The sequence below is a fragment of the Chenopodium album genome, chromosome 6 (assembly GCF_948465745.1).
Source record: "Chenopodium album chromosome 6, dcCheAlbu1.1, whole genome shotgun sequence".
Classification (NCBI taxonomy): Eukaryota; Viridiplantae; Streptophyta; class Magnoliopsida; order Caryophyllales; family Amaranthaceae; genus Chenopodium; species Chenopodium album.
Window position 1 is genome coordinate 70110661 of NC_137839.1, and position 19247 is coordinate 70129907.

General features: G+C 36.3%; 1 protein-coding gene across 3 annotated transcripts; it reads left to right on the forward strand.

Moving 5' to 3' along the window:
- Window positions 1-444: 444 nt before the first annotated feature.
- Window positions 445-3191, forward strand: LOC145635122 (uncharacterized). Of its 3 annotated transcripts, none has more exons than XM_081686406.1 (8): window positions 445-582; window positions 1147-1214; window positions 1302-1349; window positions 1431-1508; window positions 1627-2313; window positions 2396-2535; window positions 2609-2683; window positions 2778-3191. In XM_081686406.1, the coding sequence occupies exons 2-5, from the start codon at window positions 1152-1154 to the stop codon at window positions 2101-2103; spliced, it is 666 nt and encodes a 221-aa protein (XP_081542532.1). In that variant the 5' UTR covers window positions 445-582; window positions 1147-1151; the 3' UTR covers window positions 2104-2313; window positions 2396-2535; window positions 2609-2683; window positions 2778-3191. The 3 variants fall into 3 exon arrangements, with proteins under 3 accessions (XP_081542532.1, XP_081542533.1, XP_081542534.1); XM_081686407.1 differs by having other exon boundaries at window positions 2396-2529; XM_081686408.1 differs by lacking the exon at window positions 1147-1214 and having other exon boundaries at window positions 456-582.
- The last annotated feature ends 16056 nt before the right edge of the window (window positions 3192-19247 follow it).

Consider the following 19247-nt stretch of genomic DNA (forward strand, 5'->3'; position numbering starts at 1 on the left):
TAGTTAACTTATATTTTATTTTTTGTATTAGTTAATTTAGATTACTTGTATCAATGGTTACTTGTTAGAAAGAATTAGTATTGCTTGTATTAATGTTACTTGTATTAGTATTGCTTGTATTAATGTTACTTGTATTAGTATTTACTTATATTTTTTTGTTACTTGTATTATTTGGTTACTTGTATTTTTGGTTACTTGTATATTAGATTACTTGTGTTGCGTTACTAGTATTTTTTGGGCTAAATCCCTGTTGCTCACCGTGAGGAACAATCGACGTTTCTCATGGGGGTAGAACAGACATTTCCCCTATGTTTACTCACTTGCTGGACATGTTGATGTGTCTTCACTAATAATACGTGTCTTACTTTGCTTGCCAACTGTCATGTGAGAAGACACATGTATTAACGCCGTGAACTCTAACACTGAGAGTTAAACATTTCTCACGTGTACAAAGTTTGGCTAGAGAAGGCAAGACTTGGGTGAATCAACGGCCGCGAATTCGGCCGGAGAAGGCACGAGTTGAGTGAATCAAAGTGTTGCAGTTGAATTCTGGTCGACCACAAGCCAAATTCGCGGTTCCAGGTAACGTTTGATTAGAAGTCGATTTATAATTTCCGCATTCTTCCTTTCCTGGTCCCCAATCTGAATAGCCGGTTTGATGATGGTGGTAACAATGGTATTAATTGACAATTTAATTGGGTATTTATCGAATTAGCCAGTATAATTGAATTGATAATTAATTAGGGGATTTATCAATTTAGGGGATGAGTAAAAGCGTGTTTGATTATTTGGTATCAGTGGTATTCATTGAAAATTGAATTAGGGATTTTTGAAATTAGCCATTCGAATTGAATTGATAATTTATTGAATTTAATACTGTCGAGTAAAATTGTGAAATTAGGGCGATGAGCATAAGTATATTATGTAATTGTGAATTATTTCAGCTAGTACTTGAATTATTTATAACTTTGCAGCATGTCTTTTAATTTACTAATTATGCAAGGGTTATGAACTGGGACTGGGTTAAGGCAGGTGTAATTGAGTTTGTTTGGTTGGATTGATAATAATGATGTTGTTTAATATAGTTAGAGGTTGATTATGCTCGATTGGATTGATATGTTGTCACTGTATTGTCATTTTGTATAGGAAATATGAGTGCTAGTATGGATAGTGTAAACAGAAAGCGTAGACGGTCCAGTGGCCTTGGGAACGAGGTAGCATTTGGTATAGTATCAATTTATATTATGAACCCATTTGGTAACTTATCAATTTACATGCATAGAAACCTTTGTTGATTGTAGGTTGGAATGGCAACAAAGACAATGAAGCTCTTTCCTGAGATTTTCAAGGTACTAAGTAGTTTGTAATTGATAGTAGATATAGTTGAATAAAATAGATAGGGTCTTACACACTTGCTTTGTACACTGCAGGATGACTTTGTAAGTGTTGGTGGTGAGGTAAAGAGGGAAGGTGCAGTGTTGCAAACTTATATGAAGGCTACTTGCAGGGTAAGTGTTTACATGATTGTTTGATAAGGTTTGTTTGTTAGGATTTGTGTCTCTGTTATGCACAGTATGTCACTTGTGTTTACATATTTTCCTCTAAACCAATGGTGGTTTATTTCAGCCACCCAATACAAGTTGTCGCATTGAGTCATTTGGGAGACTATGTCAATCTTTTGATGATCAAAGGAAGCAATGGGTTGGTGAAATGGGGTTTGATGGTTTGTTAAAAATAGGAGCTGACATGAACCTTCCTAGACAGTTGGCATATTGGTTGATGACACGAATTGATCCCTTTAACTGTACCCTCACTAGCCAAGAAGGACAAGTGTTTACTCTGTCACAGTATCAAGTCCATTGGGTTCTCGGTATTCCCAACGGTGGGATGCCTGTTCCAACATGTCAAACTTTGGACAATGACAAGATGGAAGAGGTAAAAACAATTATGAAAACATATGGTAAATCAAGGTATACACATAGCAACATCACAGGTCGGGAGTACATTTGTGAGGGAATTCATGTGAATGCTGAACTAATTGCTCGGGTAGAGGGACAATGGGAGGAGAAGCAGGCAGATGAGTTCAAGATGTTGTTCTTATAAGTGTCCCTAGAGATGTTGTTATGCCCTAATCAGTCGTCTAGATTGGGGGCTGACCTAGTCCCCTCGCTAACGTGTGCTTCTAGAGCTGCAGATTATGACTGGTGCAGCCTTGTTTTAAAGAAGTTAATGGAAAGTGTAGCGATGTTTGCACGCCGATTTTACTCGTGTGGATTTGCTAGTGGATGTGCAGGATGCCTAATCTTTATCGTGGTATGTGTATCACTACATGGTCATAAGAATGATGGAATATGGTATGCCTAATCTTTACTACTAACTAAATGGTTTGCTACAGGTGTTGTATTTTAATCGATTAAATAGATATCCTATCCAGTGGGGATATTTTCCAAGGCTGGAGGTATGGAATATGGCAGAGATACGATCGGCTTTAGAGAAGATCGTGTGCCTGACGGCGGTGACTTTGGAAAGGTTGGGGTAAGAATATAACAACCAACTACCACACTTACTTGGTTTACTGATGTACTGATGCGTTTACTGAATTTCGTAGATTTTGGATGTTGCATATGGAGAAACGCATCCATGTGAGGCACGGGATACAAATGGTCCTGATGGCACAACAAAGGTGATGTATTCCCAACAACAGTGGATGATAAAGTAGTATTAACATCAACAGTGGCTGATAAAAGTTACCGTGTTACATATCTTATGTATTATAGGTTCATAGAAGTGGCAGTTGCATTGTTTGTTATAGAAGCAGTGGTGCAAAGAGATGGAAATCCATTAACACGTACCTGTTTAATACAAAGACGGATCCGCAATAATGGATCTGCAATAATGGACCAGCTCTAAGGTGAGTATTTGAATCGGGCCAACATTTTTAAAGAGATGAGTTTGATTGGCGGCCCATACTTGTGTGTTGTTATTTAGTACGACTTTGTTAATTCAGAAATTCTAAGCATATTTAGTGCGACTTTGTTAAGTTAGCATGGAAGTAAATTTTATCTATTACTAGTTTGTTTATCTGACCATTTAATTTTGTAATCATATTCTCTAAAAAGGTTAATTTAAAATTTAACGGGTTAATAATATTCCAAATGCGCAAAGTGAGTGTATGCATTGGTCCAAGTATAAAGGGCCAACATCTTTCAGGACATTAGTTTGATGTGCGGCCCATACTTGTTTATATTCTATCCAAAAATTCACACTCTTGATGTATTTGCCCATCTTAAATGGCCTAAATTGCATAACAATCTAGGTTGTTTGAGTTTTTTAATTATTTGTGGGCCTACTTATGGTTATGAGCCAAATGGATCAGTAGATTATTTTGTTTTTTTTTTTCTTAAGGACATTTAGTAGTGTTATTTAGGTTAGTGCAATTTCACGTACATTTTAATCAATGTATTTGTTAGATTGTATTGGAGTATAACAGACTAAAATTAATTGAAATGAATAGACAATGTTAATACTATTATTTGACGAGGAATTACTAATATTAATGGGAAAATATTAATGGGAAAGTCAATATGACACACATGATAAGTAATTACTAGACATTCTTACTACTAATTTAATACTTATAGCATTCTATCAAAAGCCCAACAATAGTCTTGCGGAAAACTACTCATCAACCTCATAGAGAAATGCTTGGAAAAAGAAATGAAGGTAAACCCCCCTCGTAGTCATTTCTTGAAATTCCGTAGACAGCATACGGCTTCAAGTGCCCACAAATTAGTCGTGCCATATGAATTGAAACTCTTGTTTCTGTTAACAAAACAAGATGAGGCATATGCATCTCGATTGCTGATCTGATTAATGGTAGAAATGTGTCCCTGCCCATGCCACGACAATTCCAAACCATATACCTCAATCCTTTACGGCAGCTCCCACTCCAAATCTGTAACTGGTCATTTGTAATGACCTTCATCTTCACAGCAATATTTCTTCCGTCTAACATGTTGGATGTAGTTATTGTACTTTGCAACATTACTTCTGCCACAAACAATGGGTAATTGACTGTGAATACTTTGAAATCATTTCTGTAACTAGGAATTTTTAGGCAATGATCCCCAACAGACAAGTAGCAATGTTCAACATCACTAGGTATATCTGAAGGAGGATCGGCAAATTGCATAACAGCCTTAGGTATGACATGTTGTGAACCATATCCCTCCTTCCCACCGTGTGTTGAAATGAACCATTTCACATAATATTTGACAGTCTTCGGCATCAAAGACATGTCAGATAAGTCCGGCAAGGAGGCAGGACATACCTTGTTGCTTGGAGTTATGAGCACGAGGTCACCCTCCAATTTTTTGATTCCACACACTATTTTGGCAGCAGTGATTGAATCAATTAGATTAATAAGAACCATGCCATCGGCAGACAAAACCGGGCTCTTAATGACCCCTAGGATACCCTTGCGAAGGTTTTCCCCGGTAGAAAAGTCAGGAGTACAAGGTTTAACTAATCTTAAACCATTTGTTTTCATGATGTGTGCACACGGTTGTAGTAGTACATCTTTGTGTGTTTATTTTAATGAAGGCTTAATTTTGTGGACTGGATATGCAAAACATTGCTTTACCATATTGGCGTAGAGTGTTTCAGTTTGGAGATGGAAGTAGGTCTCACCAAGAGAGATGCTCTGATCTATATACTAACGTGTAGAGCGGGAAATATTTTTGTTAATAGCGGGGGGTTGCCGCACATTTCCCTCCATTTGCATGAAAAGTTTAGAAGAGAAAAGACAAATTAAAGTAGACACATCCTAGCAATACTCAACATCTTGTATGTCAGCCATCACTTTGTCATGACTAAGACAAGTCATATAATAGGGCTCCCTATATCTTTTGAAGCTGTAGGTTAAATTTATAGATGGGGATGTTTTTATGCAATGGGTTTTGTTTATTGGTAAAAATACATGTATATGGTTGATTCTTAATAAACAATAGTAAGATTAATACTCCCTTTGTCTATTAGTTGTTTTTTTATAAAAGTTTAGATCCTTTAAAAAAAGTTTGGACATGTTATGTGATAAAAAAAATTATTGGTCCATATTCTAGACATTAGATCCTTTTACAAAAATTTGGACATGTTATGTAACACCCCATTCTAGCAATCAATATTTAATATATGTTGGGAGTAAAAACAACAAATTACTTGGAGCATAACCTTGTATTGATAAAAAAAAAAAAGTAAGTGTAAATTTATTAGGCTTGTAAATAATACTCTGTGTTTAATTATTAAACATTAATCTGACCCATTTATTGTAATTTCAAGGACAGTAGTATGAAAGTTTATTAATTTTATTTTACACGAAAATAAATTTCTCAATAACCTAGTACTCCACCACTACAGTTGGTTAATAATATACAAAAAGTTGTCTTTGGTATATGTAGATTTTGGAAATCATAAAAGTATTTCCTCTTCTTATTATTTATAAAAATATGTAATATGTTAATAGATTCAAAGTTTGGGTTCCTTTTTAAAATTTAACACAACAAAATTTCCACAATAATTGATATCACACTAAATAAGACAACCACATAACCCATCACAATATAGTTTAACAATAATACATGTATACGCAACCATAGTGGTGGTGACCAATCACAACCATAATTCAACACGATTTTCAACATAATTATACAAGCATAATACTTAATAATAAGTTCAGTCCCCTAATAATAACAAATACATTTCTTAAGTCATAAACCCTCATGCCAATAGAACCATTCCTCTAATAGACCTGCTTCAGCACCAACCCTCATCATGGATAGAGGGATCCCAAGCTAGACCAGAATTTTCAAGCCATGATCCAATGTAATCGTATCCATCGTCCGAGTAATTCTCATCTCCTAGAGGTGAAGGAGGTTTGATGAGTGGACCCGGCTGAAATTAAACATGTTCACAAAAAAAATTAAAAAAATTAAAATCAACTTCTAAAATCTTAGCACAATGGCTTGTTTAAGTAATTCGTACAATCTAGGATATTGTCCTTTTATGCATACTTTGAGGATAATGTGTTATAACTTTACACCTTTGTGTAAATAGGGGAGTGGGAATAAATAGAGCTGGCAAAAGAACTAAGTTTAGTGATAGGAACAATACATGTTGTAGGTGTATTTGAGGCTCAAGTTACTTGCACAGTTTGTATGCATATAAGAGACAAATTAAAGGAGGTTTGAACAAATAATACCTAATAAGAATTGTCTTACTAATCGCAACCTTCCGTAGATCAGATCATCCTTAGCTAGAATAAAAGCAAGGTTAGGTGCTTTGAAAAGTGGGGGCGTGGGAGGGAGGAGGAAGAGGATAGCAGGGTAAGTGGATTCCCATCCTTAAACACATTATCGTTGAGTTATTGATAGTAAACACAGAATCTCGAATTATACTTAAAAATTCCATTAATTAAAAATTCCAGTAATTATAAGGGTATATAACAAATTGCATTCTATCTTTATTTTTTTTTAATAAAAAACAAATTGAACTCTATTTAATATGGAACTACACACAACTTCCATTACACCAAATTCTAAGCAACATAACAAATTGGTGTATTTATATTTTAATTACCATTAAAACATTCATATGACATATAATACTCATTAACCATGCAAATTAATCAGGCGATTCACAATGAGTCAAACATTATGATAAACAAAAAGCAAAGTTATCATGTCAATCATATTGAGTGAAGAAGGCATGAAACATTATTATTTAAAAGTTGGTGCATAGTACTATTACCTCAATTCAAACATTCATTGTATGGTCGGTTAAAGCATTTGAACGGCAAATGAAGTTGGGCTCCACGAGCTTGTTCCACAGCAACACCACACCTCCGACTGCACCATGTCCGCTCGAATCACTTTGGTATGTTTCAGGTATACATTTAGTCACTTCCCAGGTCTGGAGATACTTTAGACGAGCTTTAGTGATGATCACTAGGATTGGGTTGTAGATCCTAAACAACAGGCGGAAATTATCGATAAAAGATGGCCTCAGAACGTCCGTTGCATTCCAGACGAGGACAAAATCTCCTTCGTTGAACACAACATCCGAAGGTTCCTCTGGCAAAAGGCCACATATGGATATTCTATGGTAATGGATCCCCTTTTTTTTGGTGATCCCAGAGAAAACATTGATATTCATGGCCGTCATTCTTGCATCGATCTTCATCACATGCAAAGCATTTGTCTTGGCCCCTATAAGGATATGCCTCTCACGAAGAGGAAAGGCAAATGTTGGGGTCGACTCCGCATCAAAGGTTGGAACAAGACCAAATATGGGAACGATATCCTTTGGAACAAGCTCATTTTCTTCGAATTCATGGTGCTTGAAAAACCACTCCACAAAAGTTGCAACTCCTTGATGTTGGACATAGCCCTTGATGTCAGACAGAAGTGGAAGGAATTCAGGCTTGATCTTCCCTCCTGGGAGGCGCATCGTACGCTGAACATATGTATTTGCGAACCGTTCCACATCGTTCATCATCAGCTCCTTACGAATCACTTGCGGACTTATGTTACTGCCCTCTGTCGCGTCATTGTCGTGTTTGAAGTATTAAATTTCGTTGAAATCTAGCTCAGGGGTTTTTGTTGGAATGTAAGGGTCGAAGTACATGATGGGTTCACTGGGATGTAGGTGAACAGTGTCACGGAACCTTTTTCGATTATTATAAGCGGCTGATAACAAGTTATGAGGATCAGATCCGTACTCCATGGTTGGGTTGAGGACTGAGGATTGAGCTCAATGGATAGGTTGAAGGCTTTTACAGAGTAATATGTTATGATGTATATGGATAAACAAAGTCGGGTCAATCTCAACTGACAAAAGCTGCACACTTGTTACTAATTGGTTAGGGTGAAATTATCGAATTGTTATTTCTAGGGTGGTTAATTTAAAAAAAAATTGAATTAAGTGATTCAATTTCTTAGGCGCAGTTAATTACAAGTATTGTATATTATTTATGAAAAAACCATGTTTATCATTAATGGACATGTTTATAATTATAATATAAAAGCGCTTATGTAAAATTCTTTAAACAAAAAAATTCTCTTAGTAATTTTAGATAACAAGTTATTGAAGACGCAAACATGTTTTGATTTTATAATTATAATATAAAAGCGCTTATGTTACGGAAGTTATGAATCAATTTGAGCACTTAAGCATAGTCAATCTAATTTTACCAATGAATGGGGATCTATTCGCGAAATTAACGAATGTTAAATAATAAGGTTTATAGTAATAAAGAACTATAAACTTTATAAATTAATAAAGTTAGAAATGATAATGTACGCATATTTTTATATTCACTAAGGTAACACAATTACCTATTGTAGTTATGAAATAATAATTGATGAATTCATAATGTATGCATCAATGTTAAGGTCATACTCAGCAGAAATTGTTTATATGATAATTTTGGATCCACTTTGAATTACAATTCGGTTATTACGTTTGAATTGAATGTGGTTATTAAGGTAATAATGGATTTGTCCGGAATGACATTTTTTGTAACCCTAAATCATTCGCAGTTAGAATGACATTTTTTGTATTCATTAAGAGTACTCAGCGAGGCCGAATTGCTTATTTGTTTACTAGCACATGTTTATCCAGAGATCAACCAGATGCGCAACCATTACTCAATAAAACAGTTAACCCCTATAACTCTAACTAATTACATCATCCTAAACAAGAGTGATTCAGAAGATTTACATTTTTACCCTAATCCATGAAAACCACTAAAAACTAGTAACCCTTGTAACCCAAATTCTAGTAACGGCGTGATTGACATTATTTGTATTCATGAAGAGTAGTGAGCGAGTCCGAATTGTCCGGTAGAAAAATTTAATAGCACATGTTTATCCCGAGTTGCTCACTTAATATATCACCCACCCTAAACCCTACTAACCCTTTTAACCCTTTTAACCCTAGTAACCCTTGTAACCCTTGTATCCCTAAACCAATAAAACTAGTAACCCTTCAGTGGTGTGACCCTTAACCGTAAACCCTAAACCCTAATCTAAAACACTACTTAATAGTAGAGTTGTGATAAGCTAACCTAACCCGAAATACCGACCGTAACCCGACCTATTTACCACCCGGCATCACCGGGCAGAAATGGTGATCCGAACCCTAGCTGAGTTGAGCGAAAAACGAATCGAGTACGAGTTGCTCGACAATTGCTCAGAATGACTTAGCCCCCCATTACCTTACATTTAAAGCTCAATACTCCCCTAGAAACTATTGTAATCACTTCATGAAAGGCAGATTAAAGACCGAAACCATAGGTGTCCGAAACCATATTAGGTCTACCGGTTAATCTTGAATATTTGAAGCTACACATGCTATTGAGTTGGGATCTTTTGCCAAAACGGCTAATTTGACAAAACTATTTACCTTTTACCTGAACGACTAAATATAAAATTTAGTTCCCCTAGTAACCCTTATAACCCTAGTTTCCCTTGTAACCCTTGTTTCCCTAAACCAATAAAACTAGTAACCCTTCAGTGGTGTGACCCTTAACCGTAAACCCTAAACCCTAATCTAAAACACTACTTATTAGTAGAGCAGTCATAAGCTAACCAAACCCGAAATACCGACCGTAACCGACCCGACCTATTTACCACCCGGCATCACCGGGCAGAAATGGTGATCCGAACCCTAGCTGAGTTGAGCGAAAAACGAATCGAGTACGAGTTGCTCGACAATTGCTCAGATGACTTAGCCCCCCATTACGTTACATTTAAAGCTCAATACTCCCCTAGCAACTATTGTAATCGCTTCATGAAAGGCAGATTAAAGACCGAAACTATAGGTGTCCGAAACCATATTAGGTCTACCGGTTAATCTTGAATATTTAAAGCTACACATGCTATTAACATGGGATCTTTTGCCAAAACGACTAATTTGACAAAACTATTTACCTCCCTAAACCAATAAAACTAGTAACCCTTGAGTGGTGTGACCCTTAACCTTAAACCCTAAACCCTAATCTAAAACACTACTTATTAGTAGAGCTGTCATAAGCTAACCAAACCCGAACTACCGACCGTAACCCGACCTATTTACCACCCGGCAGAACCAGGCAGAAATGGTGATCTGAACCCAAGATTTGAACCCAACCTCATCCTAACCCGACACGCATTTAACTCGACATGCTATAGTTCTGACTCCAATTTCAACACGACCTGTTACAAACCCGACCTGAATATTTCACTTTGAATTTTAGAATTACTTTCAATACACGGTCTAGGGAAATATTTCAGGGACGGAACATGTTTTCCGTGAACCTTTGACTTGAAAACCGAAGTGTTGTACCCGAGAATGACCTGACTTGAACCCGAGTTCGTCCTGACTCAAACGTAACCATCCCGAACCCTACCCGCGTATGTTATGGCATTAACCAGTACTGAACCGACCCGAGATGACTCAACTCACACTAACCTGACTCAAACGCGACCCCTGTACCCGAATTGACGACTCTACTTATAATATAAAACATTGATACCCCATACCACACTTCATATACAATAATCATATAACCATTATTAGCCCGAGCACTAAAACAGAAGTCCATATTAACAATAGATCGAAACCCCATATAATCAAACCTTCTACACCATCATAACCAATATTTAACCTTTTAAACCCTAAAAACTAGTACTATCAAAACGGTTTGACAGGTCGGGTTTGGTTTGTTTTGAAATCGGTTCTGTAATAAATTGGATTGTTTAGAAGATGGTTAAGTGTCTCATGGGTCAGTTCCGGTTGGGTTTAAGTAATTATCGGTTCGATTCGGTTTCTGTTTATTCTGGAGCAGCTTTAATTTTGGTCGGGTAGTAAAAGTCCGGGAAGTAAACGGTCCGGTGCAGCCGAGTTGCAGCTTGTTAACGGTTCAGTTTAAACGTTTTTTTTATTCCGGTTTCAAACAGTTTTGGGTCGAAAACGGTTTTGGGTTTAAACACAGTTCGGTTATTTTTCGGTTCAGTTTACAACTAGTTCGGTTCTTTTTCAGTTTAGTTTATAATTGGTTCCATTCCTTTTTGGTTCATTTCAGTTTTGGGTTTTTAGTGAGAATAACATAATTTATCCTATGATAATAGTTTGGCTGAAAGATATGTCATTTAAAACACCGTTTCACTTGACTTTAATTTTATCTTTAAAGTAAGCAGTTTGTTAGCGATTAGTTTAAAAGCGGTCCGATTCATACACGAATCTGTTTGCAAGCGGTACGTTTCATCACCGATTCGAGTTATATTCTTTTTGGTGTACACAAGTCGCGGTGGGTTAACATTTTGGTCTAAACGGGTTTAACCCCGATTAGAAACATTTCGGTAATTTTTCGGTTCGGTTTCATATAAAAACGGTTATAAACCAGTACGGTACTGACGGTGTGTTTCGCACAGTTAAACGGTTTCGGTTTGAAATTTAACAGCACTACTAACAACTAAAGCCATACCTCCACCCCCTTCATCCCAAAACCCTACTGAATCTTATCCAAATTCATATTGGCTGAAAATTATACAAATAAAACAAACAACTTGAATGTGGCATAACCCTAACCGCGACAAAACTCACAGTCAGACTTCTTGTAAAATAATTCTGAAACTCTGAACATAGAATCCGATTTCCTCGCAGACTAAAAGACAAAAAATCCTACTGAATGGCTTCACACACCGATGTACTAATCACAATTTTGTGTAAAAAGAACCTGCTACAATATTTTGTCAATATTTTTTGTAAAAAGTACATCCCGAAAAGAACCCTCCCTAATAACGTGTCTAGTCAAGCTACTTATCTTAGATATATTTGTACTTTCCGACGGCACAAAGGTAAGGTGCTCTGTAAAAGGTGATAAAGGACATTACCTTTCCTTAATTTAAGAAGCATGCTCGTGATGCAGAAGGGTCAGACAAATCACTACAACAACTTTGGTTGTGCAGTTTTCACAACGTCCCCCTACCGTCTAAATCCATGTATATCCCAATAAAATGGCAGTGTGCCCAAATGATGTGTCCAAAGGTTATGGAAGGATAGATTTTTGTCCTAGGTGAATTTTTATACATATTTTGCATGAACATTACTATTGGTGGTTTTCCATAGTCATACTCTTATTTCATATTAGTAATCATTAACATTAATATTCAAAATTTGAATTAAATCCCAAATGTATTTATACTTAATCTGTCAACACTTATGAAAAATATTGTTAAATTGAACACTTAGGTTTATGTTGGTAATATTATTGTAAAAAAAAAATAGTTTACATTGGTTTAAAAGAACAGTAATTTTGTGTACAAAACGGCTTGGTTTTTTTTATTCCGAACGATAACCGTTAATGTCAAAAGATTTCAATCCGATCCGATATGATTTGGTTTGGATTAGACGGAATCCAATACTATATGAATTAAATTTGGATGTATATTTAGAAGAAAAAAAAATAAAGAAACTAGTTGACAATGCTAAAATAAGAAAATTACCTTTACCGTAAATCAAACGACGGATGAATAAGCAAGAAAGTCTATGAAGTTATCGAAATCACTCAAAGTCTTAAATAAACAATTCACAAAGCAATGTGAGTATATTGATATATGAGGGTTTGTAGTATTCCTAATAATTTTTTTCTTTACATGTCTATCTTACGTCAATGGAGAAATAGAATTTTGTTTTTTTTTTCTAGTTTGTTTTAAATTTGGTAATTTTGATTATTTAATTGGAATAATAATGAAAGTTGAGGAAATGGAAACTTGAATAAGGGAGATGAAATATGCATAGGAATTGGAAAACAACTAGGCAAGAGAATAATGCATTAATGTTGACTTAATTAATTTCTAAACCTAAATGTAAAACTGTAGAAAAATATATCAGCTTTTATTACCAAAAATTAATAACAATAATAAAATAAAATAAAATTTGGCCTTCTAAAAATTGGGGTCCTGTGCAAGATAACCTCTTGCACACCCCCTTCTACGCCCCTGATTGGCTTGGATGCGATCAATACAGGATTTATGTGTTGCTAGGGGAGCTTATCGAGGAAGTCGATCACAAAATGAGGGGCTGTACAACAAAATCTTGTTGTAGCCTTGGTTGCTAAAGGTTTGAGCATAGACAATCTACTGAACTCGTGGTCATTATAATTTACTCACGACAAGGTCATTACAGTTTCGTTCAATATAAACCGCTTTCCGTAATATATACAGTTATTATTAAAAATTTAATTTTTCTTTTTTTCTGATAATGTAAATTTAATAATATATTATTTAGTTGATCACGAACTGAACTAGTCGAGTTAGAGCTTACTATATTCGTGTTTGTTAACACCTCGAGCTGAGTTGAGCGAAAAACGAATCGAGTACAAGTTGCTCGACAGTTGCTCAGATGACTTAGCGCCCCATTACGTTACATTTAAAGCTCAATACTCCCCTAGCAACTACTGTAATCGCTTCATGAAAGGCAGATTAAAGACCGAAACTATAGGTGTCTGAAACCATATTAGGTCTACCGGTTAATCTTGAATATTTGAAGCTACACATGCTATTAACATGGGATCTTTTGCCAAAACGGCTAATTTGACAAAACTATTTACCTGAACGACTAAATATAAAATTTAATTCCCCCACTAGCTTATTTACTTGGAAGGAATTTAGTATGTTCTTATCTTTCTTTGACCCGATGTGGTTAACTTTATTGATTTTTTAATTTTTTTTTTCTGTTTTGGTGTTAGGTTTTTTTCTGTTTTGGTTTAGGACTTACTTTAGGTTTTTAACTTTTTTTTTGTAATTAATTTAATTTTCTTAAAGATTTGTTGTTTCTAGGCTTGATCTTTTTTTACTATTGGTGGTTTTTTTCAGTTAACGGTTAATTTGGGGCTGTAGGGAATAGTTTCAAGCCTTTAAAATCCCACTAGCTTGAACCCCACTGTGATCATACACTAAAGTACGGTGGCGTCCAAAAGGGAAGAAGATAGAGCAAAAGAGTCGCCAACAAGTTTTTAAGGAACTTGTAAACCGTTCACGAGGTGAAGGTTACACCCCTTAACGATCCAAGAGATCGTCAACTCCATAAGGTCATGAACCAAATAAGGGTTCGGGGATGATGGTACAAATCCAACCTAAAAGAGATTGAACCTGCCCTAATAATAGGCCTCTACTTTATTCTGCTCGTATTCATGTGCGCTTTCTGATTAACATGCAATCAATAGGATTAACTCTAAACCTGTTTAATCTATGTTGGTTGAATTTAATGCACAAATAAACTATTATTGGCGATCACTTGAATTATAATCACAATTAACCCTAAACAAGATTATTAATTATCTTATTAAGCGTGATTGCAAATACCAATTCCCTTTAACATACAATAAAGGGTGATCAAGCAATAACAATATAAAAATATGCATATCAAGCAACATAATAAATAATCAACATCATTAATAATAATATTACTAATCATAATCATAATCATCATAATCATGTTAAAGCACAGCAAGATCCTAGGCATGATACTAACAAGATTAATAACAAACCCTAGCATGTCACTAAGCAATAAAAATCAAATCTTTAACCCTAACATGATACTAACATGAATAAATATTAGGAAGAATATAGGAAGAGAATAAAAGGCATCATAGCAATCATATTTAACATTAAAAATACCCTAGACATGATACTAGGAATCATAATAACAATATAAACATTATTTCTACATCATAATATCAATTAATCAATTAAAGTACTTACTTGGATGCCTCGTACCTCTTTCTAATTACAAAATACACACGTTAGTAACTTCAAGGAAAATAATAATCAACAATTAAATTAAATAATTGAAAGAGAGATTTGGGACCAAACCCTCAGAAATTAAAACCTTTCACGTCTAGGGCGAAGGCAACTTCGAATATGGCTAGGTGTTTCTAGATCTTGTGAATGCGGAATTTTATATGAAAACCAAAGTTTAGAAAAGAAAGAATGCCAAAAGATTAAGAATTGATGAAAGAAAGATGATGAATAAAGAGAATTGGAGAATGTTGATGATTATCGATTGTAGATTATAGATTGTAGACAAAGTGATTGTTGAATGTAGATGAATGTAGATTGTAGATGAATGAAAACGGAGTTTTTGGTACGATATTTATAAAGAAAATCGGCCAAAAAAGATAATTTATCAAAACAGAGTCTGAAGATCACAGAAACAACTTGGCGCCAGCCCTGGCTCATTGGCGCCAGGACCAGTGGCTAGCGCCAGGCGCCAATGGCTGGCGTTTGGCGCCAATCCTGGTTCCAGGCGCCAAGGCCTGGGGTTGGACGCCAAACCGGCTTTTAACACATTTTCGAAACTATGATAATTTTACCGTACTGGAAGATAAAATAATATAATTTCAGTCGAAAATGCTATTTGATCTAATTAAAACTCTAAAGAATCCTAATTGAATTAAGAATGATAAGACCTTCTAGAATGTTCTAGAAGACCAAAACCATTCCTAATTACATTAGGAATGATAAATCATATTAGGCCCTCCCCTAGATCATTGGGCCGTACTTAAAACTCAAACCGGGCCCTGTTTAGTAAATTGGCCATAACTTCCTCAATATTCATCGGAATTGGGCTTATAATATATCATTGGAAAGGTCTTTGCAAGCCCTATCCAACTACACCACTATTGGACCCATATCATGGACCAACCAAACTGGATTGGCTGTTTTCTTAAAATAAAGTTTTCAAAAACAGAGATAAGAGAAAGGAAAAGAAATAAAACTTTCCGCAACACTAGACCTTTCCACACTTTCGTTTCATTCGATCATGATTCGACGTGAAAGGTACTCATCACTGGGTTTGGTTTTGGGGAGACACAAATGGGTGTCTACAGAAGCCCCCACTTTGACTGAGTTTGGAGAAACGCAAGTTTTGAAAAACGAAAGTCAAAGTAACGATAGGGACGGAGAATGATTCAGAACGTTCTGCGATCCTAAATCAATCTTGTAACGCCGATACCTGCAAAACTAGCATTAGTTAAACAGATAAAAGAGTTAAGAAACGCGTATCTTGCACCGTCGAGCACACGTCTCTGAAAGTAACCGATTGTTGCCGCTTTACTGTTGTTTTGATGACCTCCTGCAAGCTAGAGAATGCCATCCCGCTTGAAAACTGCTACGCCTGAAACGATCCTCTTCCGCTTTGATAATATTCCACATCCAAGGGAATACTGTCGAAGATTGCTTCTCTTGAAACAATCCTCATCCGCATTGATAATATTCCACGTCCAAGGGAATACTATCGAAGATTGCTTCTCTTGAAACAATCCTCAGATGTTTGTGACAACTCTCCATAATCCAGGGAATGCCACCTTGCTGTTTCGATGTTCACTCGTCTCTGAACAAAGAGCTTCTTTTTTATATGACTCTGAACAAAGATCACTGCTTTTTAATGTTTGCTATGCCAGTACGTCGGCGCTTTGTTGCTTGTGAACCAGTATGTCGGTGCTTTTGCTGTGATGACAATCCTCTTTTCTTTGGGAATAGTTGCCAACACAACTCTTGTATGATGTATGACAATCCGATTTAGGGAAAGTTGTCAATGCTTCGTAACAATCCATCCTTGGAAATGTTGCCACGATGAAGCGACAATCCGTACCTCGGAAAATTTGCCAAAATCCAATTTTTGGAAAAGTTGCCAATGCTTCGTAACAATCTTTCATAAGAATTTTGCTACGATCGACAATCCACATCATGGAATATAACTCTTGAAAGCAATCCACCTTGGAAATTTGCCAACTCTATGCGACAATCCTTTCGGGAAAATATTGCCACAATTGACTATCCGCGTCTTGGAACATTTGCAAAAAAGAGTCGACCGACAATCCACTTCGGGAAAATTTGCCACTTGCTGAAATGAATGACAATCCGCGTCTTGGAACATTTGCAAAAAAGAGTCGACCGACAATCCACTTCGGGAAAATTTGCCACTTGCTGAAATGAATGACAATCCGCGTCTTGGAACATTTGCAAAAAAGAGTCGACCGACAATCCACTTCGGGAAAATTTGCCACTTGCTGAAATGAATGACAATCCGCGTTGAGGAACTTTTGGCCGAAATTTATGATGAGTAAAGACCTACGACAATCCTTTGGGAAATTTTGCCATAGGGAACTGGGTGTATGACAATCCGAACTTGGAAAAACTTGCCAACAAAGAAGGAGCACGACAATCCACGCTTGGAAACCTTGCCAGAGATGACAATCCAATCTTGGAAAAATTGTCGTTTGAAGAAGATGCATGACAATCCATTTTTGGAAATATTGTCAGTTGGGGATGACAATCCAATTTTTGGAAACTTTGTCGTTTAATAAGAATGCGCGACAATCCATATTTGGAAATATTGTTGTTTAAGTGCTTGCTTTTGAACTGATTGTAATGAGCCAGTGTTTTAGGCGCTTAAGCTAAGTGAGACGATTTTTTTTCAGGTCAATCACTTATTGCAATTGTAATCAAACCGACTACTTAATCATGTCAAATCGCTTATAGGGGCTAACTGGCGTACCAAGGAACCCGAAATTGCTGTATGAAGTCGAAATCACCTTTCTGAGAGGCTTCGAGCTCTGTCGTTGTTGAGATATCTCTGGTGCCAGGCGCTGGAGTAGGGTCTTCCCTGTTCTGCTGCATCTGTATTTATTTTTGACTATAGAACTTTGCCAATTTCTTTAATTATCTTAGGGTTGACCTAAGGCTTAACATTGCTTGACTCATCGACTTGACACGACTCAAGGTATAAACTTGACTCGCTGATTGACTGAATCGAGGTTGACTCGACTCAAAGTGAAATGACACATGTGTTAGACTCAAATCAAAGTGATATGACACGACATGACTCGTGTGTACATGACTCGTGTGTGCATTGTAATGTGATCGTGCGACTCGAAAAATGCAAAAAAACAAAAGTTTTCCGTCAATTGTGGAGGGTACCGACTTTCTCCCGAAAAAGAAAGACGTGAAAAAGAAAATCAAAAGTTTGAAGATGCATGTTGAATGAGCTTAGTCAAATGTTGTTTGATACTATCTCTCAAGGTTCAAGGATTAATTAATCCATCCTAGGCTATCTCAATAGTTGACTCCATGATGAAAGTATTTGGGTAACTTAGGCACGGAGGCTAAGCACTTCATACTTCGTGATGCAATGATAATTACGAGTGATAAGTGATTTTGATATGACAAGGCATGCTTCAGCGTTGTATTAAGATTTCATGACAAAGGGTTCCTAAGGGAAATACATTTGGTCATGTATGCGTGATGTGTGTGATAGTGACACTAAAGTTAGGCCGCAAGAGCTAAGTATGTGGGAAAATATTATTGTTAGAAGAGTCAAATAATGGTGACTCTTAGGCTAGGTAAGCTAATAATGTAGGGATCAAGCCCCCAAGTCTAGCTCTAAGTGAAAAGGGATGAGCATAGTAAATCCCTTGATATGATCATGGTGGAAGTGTGTGAATGTGAATATGAATGCATGTTTATTACGGCCGCACCTCGATGTGAGGTTGCCTACGTATCCGTTAGGAATTAGGCCGAACGTAGCTCTAGCCGAACCTCGCACAGAGACTACTCAGCACGTATAGATGTCAATCCTGTACAAATCAGGTTGTACCATGCCAATACATACGTGCCATCTAATGCTTATCCTGCTCAAGTAGGAGTTGAATCTGTAAGTGTGCTTTACGTTGAAGGAATGGTATCTTCTATTTTTTATCTTTTTTTTTTAATTATCTTATATGTCATGGATGTCTTTATTCATGGTAGAATTCTTTATTATTGACTGTGTAGGGAGAAATGCTGATCTTTAATTTTTAGCTTGCCATGTAGTATAAGGTCAAATTTGTTAATATAAAGTATTTATGAGTTTCTGCTCTAATTCTTTTTAAATTCCATTTCTAGTGGTCATTGTACCAACAACTTAAGTCATAAAATACGATAAATTCCAAACTTGTGCGATCTTTTTAATTGATAATATTTTTTTTAGGCGGGAGTGGTCAACACCAACACTAGGATAAAGAGATTCTACCTTAAGAACAGTGGACACCGAAAGAAGATTAAGCTGAGGGTTCAAGGGAAGCTTGACACCCCTCTGTGTCGGCTATTCCATGTATGGGGAAACAAGTTTGGCGTTGACCCAGCAAACTTGGCCTTCTACCATGAGGA